At 54.8% G+C, this 18,095-nt stretch overlaps 8 protein-coding genes across 8 annotated transcripts; 3 read left to right on the top strand and 5 right to left on the bottom strand.

Moving 5' to 3' along the window:
- Positions 1-1,043: 1,043 nt before the first annotated feature.
- E0L32_004776 (uncharacterized protein) lies at positions 1,044-1,896 on the top strand (the record flags this gene model as incomplete). Its single annotated transcript, XM_031139223.1, has 3 exons — positions 1,044-1,223; positions 1,324-1,730; positions 1,809-1,896. 3 exons carry the CDS (start codon positions 1,044-1,046, stop codon positions 1,894-1,896), a joined length of 675 nt encoding a protein of 224 aa, XP_030996929.1.
- A 438-nt stretch (positions 1,897-2,334) lies between these two features.
- Positions 2,335-6,197, bottom strand: E0L32_004775 (uncharacterized protein; the record flags this gene model as incomplete). The annotated part of the gene is made up of 2 exons (XM_031139222.1): positions 2,335-6,033; positions 6,129-6,197. The coding sequence occupies 2 exons, from the start codon at positions 6,195-6,197 to the stop codon at positions 2,335-2,337; spliced, it is 3,768 nt and encodes a 1,255-aa protein (XP_030996928.1).
- A 560-nt stretch (positions 6,198-6,757) lies between these two features.
- Positions 6,758-7,853, bottom strand: E0L32_004774 (uncharacterized protein; the record flags this gene model as incomplete). Its single annotated transcript, XM_031139221.1, has 4 exons — positions 6,758-7,172; positions 7,251-7,557; positions 7,618-7,741; positions 7,821-7,853. 4 exons carry the CDS (start codon positions 7,851-7,853, stop codon positions 6,758-6,760), a joined length of 879 nt encoding a protein of 292 aa, XP_030996927.1.
- Positions 7,854-8,522: 669 nt separating this feature from the next.
- E0L32_004773 (uncharacterized protein) lies at positions 8,523-9,137 on the top strand (the record flags this gene model as incomplete). Its single annotated transcript, XM_031139220.1, has 1 exon — positions 8,523-9,137. One exon carries the CDS (start codon positions 8,523-8,525, stop codon positions 9,135-9,137), a length of 615 nt encoding a protein of 204 aa, XP_030996926.1.
- A 284-nt stretch (positions 9,138-9,421) lies between these two features.
- Positions 9,422-11,814, bottom strand: E0L32_004772 (uncharacterized protein; the record flags this gene model as incomplete). Its single annotated transcript, XM_031139219.1, has 3 exons — positions 9,422-10,110; positions 10,163-11,008; positions 11,082-11,814. The coding sequence occupies 3 exons, from the start codon at positions 11,812-11,814 to the stop codon at positions 9,422-9,424; spliced, it is 2,268 nt and encodes a 755-aa protein (XP_030996925.1).
- Positions 11,815-13,067: 1,253 nt separating this feature from the next.
- E0L32_004771 (uncharacterized protein) lies at positions 13,068-14,972 on the bottom strand (the record flags this gene model as incomplete). Its single annotated transcript, XM_031139218.1, has 2 exons — positions 13,068-13,888; positions 14,027-14,972. 2 exons carry the CDS (start codon positions 14,970-14,972, stop codon positions 13,068-13,070), a joined length of 1,767 nt encoding a protein of 588 aa, XP_030996924.1.
- Positions 14,973-15,060: 88 nt separating this feature from the next.
- Positions 15,061-15,885, bottom strand: E0L32_004770 (uncharacterized protein; the record flags this gene model as incomplete). Its single annotated transcript, XM_031139217.1, has 1 exon — positions 15,061-15,885. The coding sequence occupies one exon, from the start codon at positions 15,883-15,885 to the stop codon at positions 15,061-15,063; it is 825 nt and encodes a 274-aa protein (XP_030996923.1).
- An 881-nt stretch (positions 15,886-16,766) lies between these two features.
- Positions 16,767-17,916, top strand: E0L32_004769 (uncharacterized protein; the record flags this gene model as incomplete). Its single annotated transcript, XM_031139216.1, has 3 exons — positions 16,767-17,057; positions 17,133-17,820; positions 17,873-17,916. The coding sequence occupies 3 exons, from the start codon at positions 16,767-16,769 to the stop codon at positions 17,914-17,916; spliced, it is 1,023 nt and encodes a 340-aa protein (XP_030996922.1).
- Between the last annotated feature and the right edge of the window lie 179 nt (positions 17,917-18,095).

Here is an 18,095-nt window from a genome sequence, read left to right as displayed (position 1 = left end):
CCTCGTGCTTGAGCCGCTTGGAGCCTGGGAAGGCCCGGGGTGGGTGAAACAGCCGTGTGTCAAGATCGAAGACGTAGTCTATTGACAGAGGGGGGGAAGGGGATGCGATTACTGCGGGTCGATCTGGAGGGACTAGTGGTCCAGTTGCTGCAATCTGAGCCCAAGCGGTTCATCTCTGTCTACTGATGGATCATCAGATTTGGACCATGCTGGAGGCTACGTCTTCCCAGTCTTGGTCCTGGAGGAGACAAAGAGGGAGAGTCATACAAGTCACACTGTCAAGGACAGACAAAGCGCAGAAATTAAAATCTGTCGAGGCTCAACGGGACCGTATACTCAGAGCTGGCGCTGCCCACGAGAGCAACCGCTAGTATCCAATTCTTTAAAGCACCGAAAATCTCTCTGCCCGGCTAATACAACTCATTGTCCATTGGAAAGAAAAGGGAGCACTGAGCCTTTATTCTGCAAATCCGGGGGATAACAACTTTCATGGAGAAGAAGGAGAAAGACAAAAAAATGGAAAATGCCAGGCTGGACTATTTATCGAGCACGGTGGGTGGGGCCACCGTCTCACTTTCCTGGTGAGTACTTGGACACAAGGTACTTGGGTATCTTGGTACCTGAAATACTGCAGGTTGATCCAAGTGGAACCTCTGAAATGCACCACCAAAAGGAGTCAATTCGAGCCGATAGTCCACCGTAGCCAGGTACTTTTGTTGAGAGTATTGCAGCAGCCAGACACTGCGCATGTGCCACACCATCCGTGAGTGCCAAGGTTAGGTAGGTACCTAGGTACCTAGGTACATCAGCAACCAGTGATGGCACCCGCTACGTAAGTCGTCGCTGAATGCACCAACGACTCCCAGGGTCTGTCTTCCAGTCGCTCATCCTATCCGCCGCCCGCCTTCGAACTCGCATATTGAATCGGACTGCCTGCACAGCAGCACCTGCAATCTTCTGCTTCCCTTCGTCTTCCGCCGACTCGACTCCAACCCCGACAAGGACCCGCGCTGCCATTCACTCGTTGGGCCGATCTCTCCGCCATGGCCAACCCGCTCGACACCGATGCCGGCACCGAGTTGCTGAGCAGCTACATCGCCGAGCTGCAGCTTGTCCAGGCCGACTTCAACCAGAAGCTCGACCAGATCCCCGAGCTCTCCGGCGAGCCTCGAAAAGCCGCACTCAGCTCTGCCGAGCGCGCTCTCGAAGAGGCCAAGGAATTGGTAAGCCTCTCTCCCCCGCCGGGGACAAGACCGAAGACCAGATAGGACGACGGGAAAGTCCTGAGGCACATGCTAACATGCACACACTCTCTCCCCACAGCTTGGCCAGATGAACCTCGAGAAACAAAACATCCCTTCGTCGGCCCGCGCAAAGGTCAACCAGCGCATCCGCAACTTCACGACCGACGTCGACGCTGCCGAGCGTCGCCTGCGCACCCTCGCCGACGACCGCTCTGCCCTGTTTGGCAGCCGCTACACCGACAACCCCTCGGATGTTCAGCTCGAGCAGCGTAACCAGCTGCTCGCCGGCACCGACCGCCTCGAGCGCAGCACCCAGCGCCTCAAGAACAGCCAGGCCCTCGCCAACGAGACCGAGGCCATCGGTGCCAGCACCCTCGCCGACCTCAACCGCCAGCGCAACGTCATCCAGCATACCTCCAACGTCCTCCTCGAAAGCGAGGGCTACGTCGACCGGAGTCTCAAGAGCCTCAGGGGTATGGCCCGTAGGTACTGTGAACCCTGCCCTCCCCTCCTGCAATCACCGCATGGCCTGTCTGCTTGCTGACAACCCACGTCAACTGTTAGGATGGCTACGAATCGGGTGATCACTATCGCCATCATCACTGTCCTCGTTCTGCTTATTTTCGCCGTCATTTTCAGCAAGTTTAGGTAGACCGTCGTCTTGGCTTCTCGCGGCCCCCCTCTTCACGCGTCTTGCGGGGTGTCGCTGGTTTACTTCCTCTCATATGGCAAGGGCAATGGACTTCGCCGGAGTTTGGTCTGGTCAGGGTTTCCTCTCTCTCTTTTTCTAGGCGGTCTTACTCTCAGCATGTTACTTCTTGTCTTCATGGATATCGTCTCTGTTTACACTGTTGGTCCGATGGTCAGCCTGATCATATATATAATACAAGCATCTGCATAATACTGGTTTTGGTCAGCCGTAGAGGTGAGCTGGCAATGTGCCCAGCCTGATTGATTATATGTCACTGTGCATCAGCGAGCTCGACGTCTGGACAGAAAACGCCGCTTTTCGGTATCATTTAGGAAACAAACTTTTACCAGTATAACAGGCTCCGGGTTTCGAGCTCAGCACAAGAGTATGAACACACGTCTACCTCCTCCTTCCCCTGGGACTCGCTTTCCCAATCCGGCTACCTCCCATCGACGGACCGTGTCTCTTGTCCTCACCTAGACCTCGCCTGCCGGCAGCGATACCGCCCTTACCACCTCTTCCTCGGGAATCTCTGCGACCCCGGGCTTGGCCGGATGCCCCGTGCTTCCCCCGGCTGGACTTGTCCAGGCGGGCCTTGAGCGTGGACGCATCCTCGTCATCCATAGCCTCATCATCCTCGTCGTCTGCCGATCTCTTGTTCGACCACTTGATCTTGCCGCGGAAACCCTTCTTGGGCGCGTCCTTGCCCTTCAGAGCGGCGACATAGGCCCCGACGCCGGACTCCTCGCCGTCATGAGGAGTGTCCACATCCATGGCGCCTTCTTCGTCACTGTTCTGGCCTAGGATAAGCTTCCCGTCCAGGTCTGTCTTTGCCTTCGTCTTGCCCGGTCTGCGCATCTTGACAGGCTTTGTGGACGAGATGTGCGCCAAAGCCTTACGATCAAGCAGATCCAGGGGCTCATCTTCGTCCTCCACAATGTAAGTGCTGCCGCCCTTGTTGCCGCGTCTCTTTGATTGACCCAGCATCTCCTCATCAGAGTCCTCCGATCCATCCGATTCGTCACTGCTGTACAAGGCCTGATCGTACTCACTCTCGAAGCGGCCGACGCGTTTGCCCTTGACATTTTCGTCATCCTCATCATCCTCAGCACCATTCTCCTTGGCTTCATCCTTGCGCCTCTTGGAACGTTCCTTGGTTTTGCGAATGTTGCTGATCAACTTGCGGTCGACTTCAGGACAATACCTGTTGACGGTCTCAAACCCGAAGCGTCGTACCATACGCTCAAGGATATGCTTGACCTTGGCCCTGAAATGCCCCTTGTGTTCGTGACTCCAAATCATGAGGTTCGGGACCAACGTCGCCAAGCGGGGCTGCATCATGTCCGTCGGGAGGCTAATGGTGCAGACCTTAACGAAGCCTAGGACGCTCCGCACAATCTCCCTGTTGTTGGACGTAAGGAAGAGATCCATAGTCTGAACGAGGTCCGAAAGAGTCTGGATACTGAGCTCTTCGCGGAACTCATATAGGATACGAGTGATGGCTGTGATGGAAGCAGAGATCATATGAGGCGTGCTGCCAGCCAGACCAGCGCTGACCATAGTGAAGTATTCCTCAACAGTGGCTGCTACAGCGGGTGCGTCTGCCGGCATGTTGGGGATCTTGCTGTTATCGATCACAGCGCCCTCTCCAGCCGAAGCCAGTTTCTTCCCCATCAGGACGAGCAGATCGAAGGCTGTTGTACGCGCACGCTCATTGTGCTCTTTACAGCAGATAACAACCTCGGAAAGGATAGACGGAATGAAGTGTAGCGAAGTGTTGGGGATGAAGGGAAGGAGCGCCGCGATCGCCCCGAGACGTTCCCTCCGCGCCGGAGCAGACACCTTGTCAGCACTGGAAAGCAGCAGGCCTTGGAGTTCCGCATTCCTTTCCTCCAGCGCCACCTTGCCAATTGGTGATTCGGCAAGGCGCGGGATCAACTTGTAGGCCTTCTTCTGCAACTGTGGATCATCGTCGGTGCCGATAACCAAGGCAGCGATTTCGAACAGAGCGGCAAAGCTTTCCCTAGGAAGGTGGACTGACATGGTGATGACCAGGTCCATCAGGGTATGCAGTGTCGAAGGCATCTGATCCACCGATTTCTGGGCCTCTTTTTTTTGCGCCGCATCCTGCTTCGCACTGTCCTGCATCGCGTCCGAGAGCATCTTGCAGACGCGGTCAAACGTCTCCATCAGCTCTGCCTTTGGCGTAATGGCCAAAAAGGCGTTGATGGTCTGCAAGATAGGACCCCGGGAGTGTGCGAGAGTTTGGCCATACACGTTGAAAAGAACTGCCAGGAAATTGCCAGCAAACTGGCCGAGATAGTCCAGGTTGCCCTGAGCTGTAATCTTCGTTACGCGGCTTTGTAGAAGGAGGTCATCCTCTTCCTCCTCAATGGATGCTATGGCTTTGTTTGACTCGACGAGAGACTTCAAACCTCGGCAGATATCCAGTCGCAGGTCGACTTGCTGATAAAGCAGGTTGGCTAGCAGCTCAGCGAATTCTTGGTCGAACGATGCTGTGAGATCCAATGGGAGATCACAATAACCAGGGAAGATGGACCAGACTTGATGCACCACGGTTTCGTATATCTTGATCTCCATGGTCCTTGCGCTGTCGCCATGGTCAAGGACTTTCTGAAACATCAGCTCGCTCAGCGGCACGAATTCAGACTTGAAGTGAGCCAAGTTGGTGTTGGCGGTGTAGTCGCGGAGCAGAGGCAATAGCCACGCCCGGCCAGGTTCGCCTCTGGCGGGACGGGCCAGATTCAACGGGAGAACGTCGAGGACGGCAGAGGGGCCCATGGCCCTGATAGCCTTTCCGAGGACTTCGTCAGCTTCCTTCTTGCTAGCAAGCGCATCGCTACCTCGCATCTCCCCGACTATCTTTGTGACAGGACGGAGGTAAGGGTACGCGCGCCACCGTAGGGAATCGAACATGGCTCCGAGAACATTGAGTACTTCGAGCCAAGCGGCTTGGTATGCAACACTCAGTAGATTCTCGGCCATGCCAACTAACTTTTCCAGTATCTTCTCGTCAAAGACAGACGGCTCGAGTACGACTTGTGGTGGTACACAGTTTGCGAGGAAGGATATCAGACATTCGGACGCTGAGATGCGGATGTTGTGAGAAGGTGACTCAAGAAAGCCCGACACCATTTGGAACAGCTCTGGCAGTTTCTGGAAGGTCTCATCGGGCTCGACTTGTCCGGAGACGTCGTAGCCTCTCGAAAGAATGGCGATCCATGGAGGAAGCAGCTGGGTATCATTCTTCGCCGGCCGCAACTCGGTGATGATCTCGAGAAGACGAGGCAATTTTGAGGACGCGACTTCATCAGCAGCCATTCCCTCAAAGATCATCTCAAATATGTCGAAGACCGACATCGTAAGGTGTTCACTCCCACTCCGAGCAATGCTGAGAAGGAGTTCGCACAGGGACTCGATCTTCCGGCTTGGCCAGCCTCCGCTGGCCGAGGCAATGGACTTGACAAGTTGCAGCGCATGAATGAGATTAGGATCGTGAGCCGCCTCGGATCCTTTCTTTTCCTTCTTGGCCCGCGCGGCAGCCTCTGCCAGAGCTGTGAGGCTCGACATGGCCGTTTCGGCACACATGCCAGCGGCAGGGTGATCCAGCGAGGGGCTTGGAGGCGGGTTCCGCAACACCTTTCGCAGAGCTTCCAGAGCACGCTTCCGTACCTTGGGGCGTGGATCCAATGCCAGGGTAAGCAGTCCCGCTACAGCCCTTCGAGGCCCGATCTGAGCGGCCGAGAGCTCCCATGCTGCCGAGTCCTGGGCGATGAGAAGTGATTCCAGACATCCGATAGTCGGTCTCAAGAGGGGAGCGTCGGCGTCACGTTGTAGCAGCACGGGGGCTAACAAGGTGAGAATTTGGGTGAATTTTGCTCGGAGCAGTGGTTGGGGAGCGAAAGGAGTGACTAGGTCGAGGAGGTAGACAACAGAGGTGGAGATGCCATTGTCGACGTTACTACTAGACGCAGACTGCGCGAGCAACGCAAGAAGAGCTGCAAAGTAGCCGGTTGGCGTGGGCTCGGTGTTCTGTTCTTTCAGCGTGGCCTCGACGGCGCGAAGCACAACGGCGGTCTGCGTCAAAACCCAAGGCCGGGCGGGCAGTCAGAACATGGGACACCAAGATGTACGCCACGGCGTCCATGCGCGAGAAAGAAATAAAAGCTTACCTGTTGCTGGCTTTGAAGATTGGGGGACCGGATCTTGTCCAACTTCTCGTTCAGGACTGATGCTGCCATTGCGAACACAACAGCCTGGTCCAGTCAGCACAAGAAGATTGTGTAGATGAGACTTGTCGGTTGGCATTTCAAGCCCAAGGCCCATCGTGGCGGTATCAATCAAAAATTTTGGGAAAGATTTCTTATCGGTTGATAAACCCCCACCAGATAAGGAAGGGGTCTGGTCTGGTAGCGCAAGCTTCAACAGTCTTCAGGTTCTCCACTACCTCTACGTTAGGTGCCTACTCCGTCCAATGGAATGGTGCTCAATTCGTCATGGAGATCTAGACACTGATCGTTCCTGGGGAAAAGAAGAAAGCTACAGCAGGGAGGGTGAGACTCTGGTCATTCACGGACATGGCGATTCACGTAGATGAACCAAAGTTTGCGTCGCCGAGTTTCCAGGCTTGCCTCGAACAGTTCTGCGGGCGCTCTTTGTTTGACCCTGTCCTCTCTGTATTACACCCTGAATCCCCAAAACGCCACGTCACGTCGAAATCAAGGCAGAAAGCATTTGGCTTTGATCAGCCCCGTCCGAGGTCAGGCTCCTTCTATCTATGGAACAGCATGATCACACCCGCTTAAGAAAATTCATTGTCGGCCTCCTCAATCTGTCCCTTAATCCTCAGCAGAATGGCCGTCTTCCACTTGTCCAACTTGCTCATCTGGTCGTACGCAAATAGCTTGTCCGTGTACCTATCTTGGTCGCCGGCCTCGATGGCTTCCATCATATCTACCAATAGCTGGTGCTCCCGCTGGCTGGCAAATCCAGGCTCCATATCCCTGTACTTGTCCAGTGCGCGATGGACAGACACCATGTCACCCGTTGCCAGGTGGCATATGCCGGCCTTGAGGAAGTATTCCTTGACCGAGTACCTCATGAGGTTGTTGTTGATTGACTGCTGCGCGACCTTTTCGTAGTTCTCGATCGCCTTGTAGTAGTCGCCGTCCAGGGCTGCAATATCAGCCACCTTCAGCCAAAGCTTGTTTGCGAGCCTGCCAGAGGCACAGTCAATACAGGCCATATGCACGGCGCCACGTCGCCGCCAGGAGGTGTGTATGCACTGTACTTACGCAGCGGCGCCGTCGCCCTCGTACCATGTAGCGGCATTCTCGTAGCTCTCCATTGCGTGTTTCTGGTCCCCCAACTCAACCTCGTACACCTCGCCCAGGGTCTCCTTGTGCGACGCTGCTCTTCGGAAATTGCCTCTTGAGCAGTAGTGGTTGATGGAAAAGTCGAGGCATCTCACGGCATCTTCGGGACTGATCTTCCTGTAGGCCTTGAATGCGTCGACGTAGGTGTTGGCGGCATCATCTGGTTCCTTGAGGTTGTTCAGCTGGATCTGGGCTGCCTTTTCGAATGCTTGACCGGCCTCTTGGTCTAGAGACGGGGTTGTGTCAGTGTATGTAGCCAGTCCGGAAGTGCGGTGGGCACACTCACGGCTCTGTTGCATCTTGAATGCGTTGGCAGCTTGGCTGAAGAGATCGGCGGCATTCTGATACTTCTCCTCGCGGCCTCCAAACAAACTGAAACCTCCAGAGGCGCCCGAGAGGGCCTTGTTCGCCTAGGTGATGATATAGTCAGCAGCTGCACGGAGCAGCGCATCGTGGGCAGGGATGGGCGATGGATGTGTCGTCGCTTACCTGCTGGAGGAGGGCGCGGGGGTCTTGCGACATGGTCGAGGTGTGTACTCGGTCGCTCGGAGGTTAATGCGGTGAAGCTTCTGGCAAGGAGCGCCTTGCAGGGTATCAAAAAGACCAGTTCTGAGATGATGTGTATCGGGTTCTCCGGCGGGCGATGGGTGCAGGTGTGAACTGGAGATATGGAAAGACACTTTGACAGTGGTGCTTGACAGTGGTCATATGAAACAGCATACCTTCGGCGCTGTGGAGTTGGAAGCGGGCGGGGTGACGACGTAGGGTGCGCGGGTGGAGCCCAGGAGTCGTTGAAGCCTTGGAGCTCAGCGAGTAACATGAGGTAGGTACCGTACAAGTAGACTAGTTGCCACTGCAGCAATCCCGTGGTCTACATTTGATACAGTCGACTCTCCAAACCCTCACGCAAGAGTATGTCCCAAGAGGAACAAGCTTAGGTACACTCGGCATTGTTCTTTTCTGTACATACCTTATTCGCAGGGCTTGCCAGAACCACGGCTCATCCAGTGGGCCTGTCGTTGCTGCAAAGTCAATCAGGCCTTCGGGCTTTGTCTTTGACGAGACAATCAATCTCACTCAACCCGATCCGCATATAGCGCAGCCCAGCCGGACACGGCATTTCAGCCGCTCGCTGGAGGACACTCATATACATTCTCTTTCACGCCCCCGTTTGCGGCATCCCCATCCATCATGGTGCCACTGCCTCGCAGCTCTTCCTTCGTCACGGTCAAGTCCAGCCGGTTGTCCATCAAGGGGTCCGGGGGTTCGTCATACACACGAATGCTGCTCACCCGCCGCTTCTCGGCCTCATCGGCCTCATACAGCAGCGAAGCTCCGGATTCGTCTATGATTCTTGCCAAGCCATCCTGGTCCCTTCGGTCTCTTCTTCCCGCCTCCTCAGATCCCACTCCACCCGGAGACACTACTGTGAGCCCAGCTCAACTCCACCACCTTCTCCGGCTTTCTGCCCTACCCTTACCCAGGGACAGCACAGAGGAGACCAAGATGATCAGTACTCTGCAGTCGCAATTGCTTTTTGTTCGCGATGTGCAACGCGTCGATACGGCGAATATTGTGCCGCTAAGGTCTATTCGGGACGAAACGCGCGCCGCCATGTTGGAGCAAACCGTCGGCACCGCTCAGCTCGAGCATGCTTTGGGTCAGGAGGAATTCTTCGGCCACAGCAAACGGCCGCGGCGGCGAAGATCGCGGCCAGAGGCTTCCGATGCCGAAGACTGGAACGCGCTGGAGCTGGCGTCGCAATCGAGTGGGAAGTACTTCGTGGTCAGGAGTGGAAGGAACTGATGAATTTGTAACATCAAAGATTGATACCCCAGCTTTAAGTGAATGTTGAGAGATTGATAGGCACTGTGTCGACCCGCGGCCTATGTGAGTGGTTCTCTGCATGCTCTTTTCTCGACTATTCGGTTCAGTTGAACGTCTGCAGGATCTGTATTTTTATTCATCTCACCCGTTGGGTACTGGATCTAATCATAATGCAATCGTGACATCGTCTGACAATGCTCAATATGTACGTTTGTCGTATTGAAGTCGCAGGCCTCAGCTTGGTCAGAAGCGACCAGACCAGCCTAGGCCCGCAATCGCTGTTGCTCATTCTTCTCCTTGACCTCCTTCTCCATCTGAGCGGCCTCGTCCTCCTCGTCCTGGCCCTCTCGCTTGCGTCTATCTTGTTCGAGCTTCTCCTCGACGAGGGTCAGAGTCTCTTCGTCCTGGGCCACCTGTCTCAGATCGATGTCCTCCCAGCCGAGATTCCTGAGGATTGTGCCGACTAGATATTGATAACGCAGATGACCGCTGACAAGCTCGGTGGCATTGACGTTCTCAACTCCCGAGGTGCCCTCAATACGCTGCAGGCCAGCTACCCCAAACTGGATGCTGCTCGTGCGGTACAGAAACGCCAATATATAATCGTTCTCAGAGAAGACATTGACAACTCGTCCTGCAACAACACTTCGCAGAGCCGTCCAGACCCGGCCATCAGACGGCGCTGGCGTGCCCATCAGGACAACATTTTCGACGATTCCAAAGGCCCTTCGCTCAGCCAGGCTCATAAGGCACGTATAGATGACGCGCGCGCCCAGACTGTACCCAATGAGCGTGACACCTCGCTCTCCCTGTACCCTGTTCAACAGGGCATCGGCAAGAACGACACCAGCCTTGTCCGCACGCACCATTCCCACACTCCAGGGATTGTCGACAATCTTGCTGATCCGCAACAGGCTGAGTGGCCAGAGAGCTTGTAGCAGACTAGCGAAGACTGCGCGAGCCGTTAGTACGATGAGCACTGATATGCGTCTTGAATGACTTACTAGTGCGAGCGATGATCTCCTTCTTTGCAATACTCCACGCGGCGCTCTTGACCACAGTCTCAAGAGACGTACCCATCTTCATCAGAGCCTCTAGTTCCCACCGGAGAGCGTATACCTCGCTTTCATGGCCCAGAGCTCGCCAGGGGTTGACGATGTCTTCCTTCTGGGTCAACCACCCGCTGATGCCAATGACCAGTCGAAGCCTGCGGTCCTCTGGGGGCACCTCCTTGGCCTCGCGGAACTCCGACCTCAATGATCCGTGCAAGGGGAGAAAAGCAAAGTCCTGAATGTCCTTGGCATATGAATCCATCATTTTCCCAGCTCCTCTTGCACCATAGATGCCGAACAACGTTCCCACAACGAGGCCGCTTTCCGCCATGGTTCCAAGCAGTCCAGCCGCGGCGGTCGTTCCCAGTCCGATTCCTCCGAGTACAGACCCAATACCTGCAGCAACCAGGGGCGCTGCCAAGCCTCCGGTCACACCGATGAGAGCAGCACCAGCAGCACTGGCTATACCAACCTTCCACCGACGGGCATTCTTGTTCTCCTCACTCCGTTTCTGGGTGGCCTCCTCGCCCGAGAGTTTCTGAGCAGCCTGGGAGAGGCTCTTGGCAACACGGACCTCGTCTTCGGCGAGCACATGCAAGGGCACATGAAGAGAGGATGCTAGGCGGAGGAGGAGAACGCGAGACAGCGCCGAGTAGTTCTCGAGTGACAAGACAAGTAGCAGCAGCGAGTGGAGGAGTAGCGTTCGTCGGGCCATGGGAAGGGAACAAAGCGTAGTCGCAGTGGGGGGGTATAGCTGGAGCAGCGCTGCATCTGCCTCCTCCACGGACATTGAATTGGCTACCTCGGATATCAGCATATAAAGCCTCTCATTCCTGGTTGTGCCCGGAGGTTGTCGACGTGCATGACTTACCTGTGTGCTGTGATTGATTTCCAGCCTGAGAAGATTTCGCCGCCGGAGTGGCAGAAGTGGGCTTGTTGGCAAATTTGGGGTTTGGTCCTTTGCTAGAGCCTGGCCGAGACTGCTGACCTTGGTTGTCCTTGGTAACGGAGATATCGCCAACGCGTTTGAGGACAGCTGCTTGCCACTTCTTGAAGTAGGCGAGTGCCTCCTTTCTGAGCTCAGCTTGGGTGGTGTTCAATGCCTCCTTCTCCTCTTTGTCAAGCATGGCTCGAGCTTTGTCGTCCAACTTGGTCGTCGAAGCTGCCCTGGCCTGGCCGGAATCTTGTTCGGGCTCCTTTGCACCACTGGTGAAGCCGAGATTCAGTTTACTGAAGTCAAAGCTTGTAGGCAGCATGTTTCCCGCCAGATTCCAGGACAGGCCTTTGGAAGCAGGCTCATCCTTGGGGGAGGCTGAAGCAACAGGATTCGAGGCCTCGAATGCCTGCACTATATTCTGCTGCATCGAGTTGGTGATGTCAGTGAGGAGGGTGGTGAGCTCGACTTTCTGGGGTACAGTCAAGACATCGCTCAGGTCAGCCTCCCGTCTGGGAGTTGATGGGCGTTGTCCAGCACCCCGATGTGAGTGTCGAGGGGCCATGGCAGTGTCTTCGTCCGAAGCATGAGATAGGGATGAGATGGGGGATGGTGGTGATGGGTCCCGGTTGAGTTCGGGGTTGGGTGATTGAGGTGACGATGGTGCCATTTTGATCGACTGCTGCTGGGGGTAGCTCCTCCAAAAAAAAAAAAAAAAAGATAGATGATAAATAAATAGAGCAGGCACGCAGGCAGCAGGTTCCTTCACTCCGGTCTGGGCCCACGGAAAGAGGAGGGATCTCTTGATTTCTTCTCCCTCCGCCCCTAAAAAAAAAAAGGAATCGAGTCAAAACAAATGCCAAGGCAGGTCACGACGAGATTGACCAGTTCGGAAGGCGCGCCAGCACCAGCGTACATTCAAGTGGCGGCCGAATCCCTCAGATCTATCCGACAGAACCAGGAGCAGGCGCAGAAACAGTAGCCCGAGAAGAGCAGGGACAGAGGGGGCGACGACGACGGCGAGAGTGATGATCAGAGAGTACTTGGTTTCCTCGACCTGGATACTTCACCGAGGGCGATTACTGGTATAGGATACGGAGTCTGGACGACGGGTATGCTGATGAGGACATGTGGGATCTCAGCTCCATGAAATATCAGTAGACTACTTGCACCAGGAAGAAGAAGAAGAAGCCGACAATCAACGAGTAGGTCAAGGGCAAAGTTCCAGAGGGGAAGAGAAGAAAAACGGCATTGCCGTTTGTTTGTATGACAGCTGCCACTTTGCTGCTGGCACAAGCGTTACCTCCCATGCCTGATGGCTACCTGCATCATTTGACGTCACGGATACTGGTAGTAGTACCACTTACACACTCAACAATGGGTTGCAGCTTGCCTTGCAGGGTTGTGACTGATCCGGCTTCTTGGAGGGTGGGTTTTTGCCGTGGGCACTGACCCGCACCAAATCAAATGCAGTACCTTAGAGAACCTTGGGAAGATTGAAGTGCATTCTTTAGATGTCGAGTCCAGAATAGAGACAGCCGAAGCCTCGACAACTCCTCACCCAATCCATTTACACTTTGTTCGCTATTTATCGTATCTATGATAACAAACCCCCAAAAGGGACAACCATGCAATCCGCCATCATGGCCTGCTTTATCTAGCCTACAAACCCAAAGATCCGAAGAGAAACACCGTCTAATGAATTCCAAACCGAATGCCTAACTCCACAACGCACGAAGGTAGGCTCGAGTCCTCCAGAACCGACGCAAGGCCTTCTTATCGCAGACACGAGAAGAGAAAAAAGGGCAAACAACCTCCCCGGCATTCTCGTGACGCAGAAAGACCAAGCCATCTGAGCATTCACACCCTGCTCCCATGGCCGAATCGATAGGATTTTGGGCCTCCATATAAGTGCAATGTAATTCAGAGGCGCACTCTCGCATTGATACCCTGACCTTCGTACCAAACAACCTCTTGCCAGTGACCAAGTCTAACAGCGATGTCAGCTTTCGCGTCGAGCTTGAGAGTTCCACCCAAAGCCTCTCTAAGCTTCTCGCGGCCGACCGAGTCCAGTGACCAGTCAACAGGCAACTTCGGAGTTTGTGACAATCCCGGGACGACAGCCACTGGCAAGTCGTGGTTGATCGTTGCAACCGGCTCTGTGTGGTTGTAGAATGCGGTCGCGTTGACGCTATCGATATAGAGTGTATTCTGTTGCAGGGGAGAGGCAAGTGTAAATGTTGCTGTCGACGACACGAGATGGAAGATTGCGTCCCGGATGAAGCGGGGTCTGTCATCTTCGGCGCCACCAGGAAGTTCCAACCGGGGAATGTTCACGGTGATATTGAATCTCGACAGAGCCTCGCAAAGGAGCGGTTGCCCTGGGATGCTGTGCTTATGCATTTTGAGAGTAATGCTGGCGTTGGAGCCAGAGAGGTATTCCGACAGAAGAGTGCGGCCAGCGCGAGCCCCTTCTCCGCCACTCATCGTTGGGTCCCACCTAGCCTGCACAACCAAGTTGGAATTATTGCCAACAGAGACGTCCAACCCTCGTGCCATGGCTTCGCCGAGGATAGACCCGTTGTTGACAATATGTATGCTGATAGACGGAATATGTGCAGAGTATGGTGTTGGGTTGGAAAGGTTCACAGAGGCCTGGAGCGAGATAGACTTCTCGGTCGTGTCGAGAATCTGCAGATCTTCGATGCCGGGATGCAGTTCGTCGAGAGCTCCCCGTGCGACCGCTGTACAAACGGGAAATCCTGTTAGCCCTTGACCAGAGTCTTCGATATGAAACAGTGCTTCACGTGTAGATCGGACTGGGCTGATACCCGCCCGGGAGGCGACAGAACGTGACTAACTCTACTGAACTCAGTACGGACGTTTTACCGGGATCTCTCCCTCCGCAGGCACATCCTTCAGCACGAGCTGACCAAGGACTGTCTTCACCATGACATCGACATGGGCGCGGACGCCGAGGAGAACTTTCTTCTCGCCAAAGAGGAGTGCTTGCACGACGTCGGACAAAACATCGCCGTCCGTCACATTGAGAGGAGCATCGGTGATTTGAGACTGGATCTTGAGCGTTGCATGATGATCGTCGGTGGCTTCTTCTCGGGTCGAATTTGCGTGCTGCCATTTTCGCAAGTTCAGTTCGCCCAGCTTCTTGGCCCGGTAGAAGACATCAGCTGTGGCCCGGACGTTGGTTACATTAATGTCGAAGTTCATCTCGGAGGGTAGCCCCGCGGTAACGACAATCGACCCGGATACTTTAGGGTTTGCGTCAGGGTCGTCCGGCTCGGCGAGCGGGTCCGGCAGGGTGAAATGCACATCGGTAAGGGAGAAGTCTTCGATCAGATTGTCAAAGGTCCGCCCCGGGAAGGGCACGGGAACAGTCACGCTGGAAAGGATTTCGCTGACCCAGTTGGGCGTGTCTGATTGAGTACCGCGTTTGCCGCGAACGAAGACAGTCGCATCGCCGCCACTCATGTATCGCTTCAGAAGGAGATCCAACGGTGAGGAGTCGGAGTTGGGACACGCCTTGACAAGGGACTCAGACAATTCGCGGATAACGCCGTGCACCTCGGCGACAACCTCGGTCCGGGGACGAACAGCAACTTGGCTCGTAGTCGCGTCAGCGACGATGATGTACGGGTCTCTCGAGTTGCAATCGGGGATTAGAACCTCGAAACTGAGCTCTGGAATGTCAACCTCGACCGGGTATTTGTTGAATGCAGACAGGCGGATCTCAGCCGCCATGGCCTCCACATCCTGGCCCGGCAGGGTAATCTCCTCAAAATTCATCTTGGTGATGTTATACTTGGGCATTTCGGGTATTGCGTTGGCTGCTCACAGTTATCAGTCTTATTGTTCAGCAAGCAGAAGAGGATCGATGTCTGCAGATTCTGCACTAAAACTAAGACAGGAACTTTTCTCCAAAATACAACGAAGCAAAGGAGCGGTAGAGATCCTGACCTTCAAAGACCATGGAATCAGACAGCGTGACAGTGCCCAGAGGAAGAAACCAGGTTCTGAGTTGGACATCGCCCACGCCGTTCAGTCGAAGACGGGTCAACCTGCCCTTGAGCCAGTCATTCGCGATGACGCGGACAACCTCTGGATCGCCTGGCACCAGTTCGGCAACAAAATCCACCTTATTGTTGTAGTTGTCCACAATTGTCAGGACCATGGGGGGGATCTCGGCTGTCCCCAGTAACATGTTGTCATACTCGGGTAGGTAGCATCTGAATGTCGTCCTGCCATCGGAGCCTAGGCGCCGGAAAACCCACGCCAGCGTCCGGCCCAGCCGCCGTACGTGTGCATTTTTGACTCGGGAAGCGTCGGCACGAATGTTGCCCTGTATACGGGCGTGCACACCCTTGGCAGAAATGGACTGCAGTGACAGGTTTGTAGGCTCGATGACAGCAGCCTCCTTCGTGTACTCTTCCAACGCTGCGGGCACAAAGAAAGCGCCAATGATTATCCCCACTGATATGAGGGCTAAGGTAACTATTGCAATTATCGAAGGCCACCGTCGAGATGACTTTTCGGCCGTTTTTGACGATGTCCGACTGGCTCGCGATCGGATCGATGAAGCACTGTCGTGATCCCGGGGGAGACCAGCATCATAACCACCGGCGCCATCGGCGCGGGAGAGTAGGGGGGTGATCTCCGATCGACTGGCGCTTGCGCTCTGGTCCTCAGTCCCCGCTAGTAGCGGCGACCTCTCCGAGGCGGACATGATCCTCGTCGATGATGGCAACGACGATGCCGATGGGGTCGGCGGGCTTGCGCGTATACAGAGGTCCAGTCAGCCAGATAGATATGGGCGAAGGAGTGTGGGAAAGCCCGGGAGAAGGGCGCGAAGTGCTAGAATATGCTGCGGAATGGGAGGGACATCGAGCCGAGTCGATAGATAGAGTCTCGAATAAATGGTTGCCAGGTGGTGATGACCAAGTTGATGACGACGAAACTGGTTTCCGCCCTGGACCTTACCTGGCAATCCGTCCATCCATGTGACTTGCAACGGGCCTAGCGTCGTTCCGGAGTCCCAGATCCAGCCCGGCAACACATTGAGCCAACCAAACAAATGGAAGCACAGCCCTAGTGCTCCGCATGACGGGCAGCCTGGCAGCTCACCCAATTAAAGAGTGGAGGTATACCTACTCGTACTAATTGTACCTGTACTTGTAGTTATTTTCGCGCTGGGTTGATGTACCCCGTCATTGGTGGGGGTCCTCAGTGGGCGACTTCGGGGGGTCACCGCTTTTTTTTTGACTCATCGTGATAGGCCAATGGCTCACATTGAAAGCACCTCTGAAAAGGGACTCTGGCTACCTAACATTCGAGCATCTCCGTCCACCATCTTCGCAGGTGTCTTGAGAGATAATTTTCAAGTTTCGACAAGAGACACTGCGAGCATCTGAAAAGTGTTTGGCTGGCGCATTGCGGCGTGTGGCATATCTCTAATTGCCCGAGAACGTCCTCCACACTAACAAGAGGATCCATTCAGAGGCGTCGAGTCATCGTGCATCTGTGAAAGCCTGCCTCTGACTGCGAGACCTCAACACAATTCCAGTGGGCAACACAAGGATGCGAAATTCCTTTTCTCGATTTGCCAAAATGGCTGCCACAACCATGCAAACCAGATCATATTCGACACCACGACACCTTCTCTCCATTGCTGACCTCTCGCCGGCAGAGTTCACCAAGCTCGTCCTGAATGCCTCGTCTCACAAGAAGGCCCTGAAAACTGATAGTATCTCGGCCCAGCTCGCTCGAAGCTTGGCTGGCAAGACCGTGGCGATGATGTTCAACAAGCGAAGTACTCGTACCCGTGTTTCCACCGAGTCAGCTGTGGTCGCCATGGGAGGACATCCCATGTTTCTCGGCAAAGATGACATTCAGCTTGGGGTAGGTCGCTGCCATATATCGCCCCCGTTTGCTTTGGCAGGCGCCGTGCGGTTTGACTAATCTCATTCCTCCCAGGTCAACGAGTCACTGTACGATACCTCGGTCGTCATCTCTTCCATGACTTCCTGTATGGTGGCCCGTGTTGGCCAGCACTCCGACATCGTCAACCTTGCCAAGGATTCCTCCGTCCCCGTCATCAACGCTCTCTCTGATGACTTCCATCCAATGCAGATCATTGCTGACTTCCTCACCATCCATGACGCTTTCCCGGCCAGTCAGCCGACCGAGTCAAGTTTGGGGCTTGAGGGCTTAAAGGTGGCTTGGGTAGGAGACTCGAATAATGTCCTCTTTGATCTTGCAATTGCTTGCGTCAAGATGGGCGTTCACATCTCCGTAGCTTCTCCCACTGGCTACAGTATTCCTGAGGCCATGAAAAAAGTCATCAACGGCGCGGCGGTGAACGTCTCCAAGCCTGGCAAGCTCACCGAGACTACGGAACCCACTGAAGCGATCAAGGATGCTGATATCCTGGTAACTGACACCTGGGTCTCTATGGGCCAAGAGGCTGAAGCCAGGAAACGCATGGAAGCGTTCAAGGGTTTCCAGATCACCAACGAGCTTGCGGAACGCGGCGGAGCGAAGAAGGACTGGAAATTCATGCACTGCCTACCTCGACACCCTGAGGAGGTTGCGGACGAGGTCTTTTACAGCCACCGGTCCCTCGTCTTTGACGAAGCCGAGAATAGGCTATATGCTGCGATGGGTAAGTGATGCGCAGGCCTGCAAACTCGATGGGAGATACTAACGGCTTGTAGCTGCATTGGAGGGATTCGTCGTCAACAAGGGCAAGATTGTTTAACCATCATGGCAGGGCTCTCGCTCTCAGAAACAGGACTTTGACCCTTCCTGGCCCCTAGATACACTTCACATCGTACCAGACATGATCAAATGAATACGGTGTACAACATGAGATGTCACTTAATCGCGGTGCAACAAGATAAATTCAGACTTGACTTGACAAACTGCTCCAAACTCAAA

Source organism: Thyridium curvatum (assembly GCF_004353045.1).
Source record: "Thyridium curvatum strain D216 chromosome Unknown NODE_23_length_467585_cov_82.455940, whole genome shotgun sequence".
Lineage (NCBI taxonomy): Eukaryota > Fungi > Ascomycota > Sordariomycetes > Thyridiales > Thyridiaceae > Thyridium > Thyridium curvatum.
This window is presented reverse-complemented; position numbering and strand designations above follow the sequence as displayed.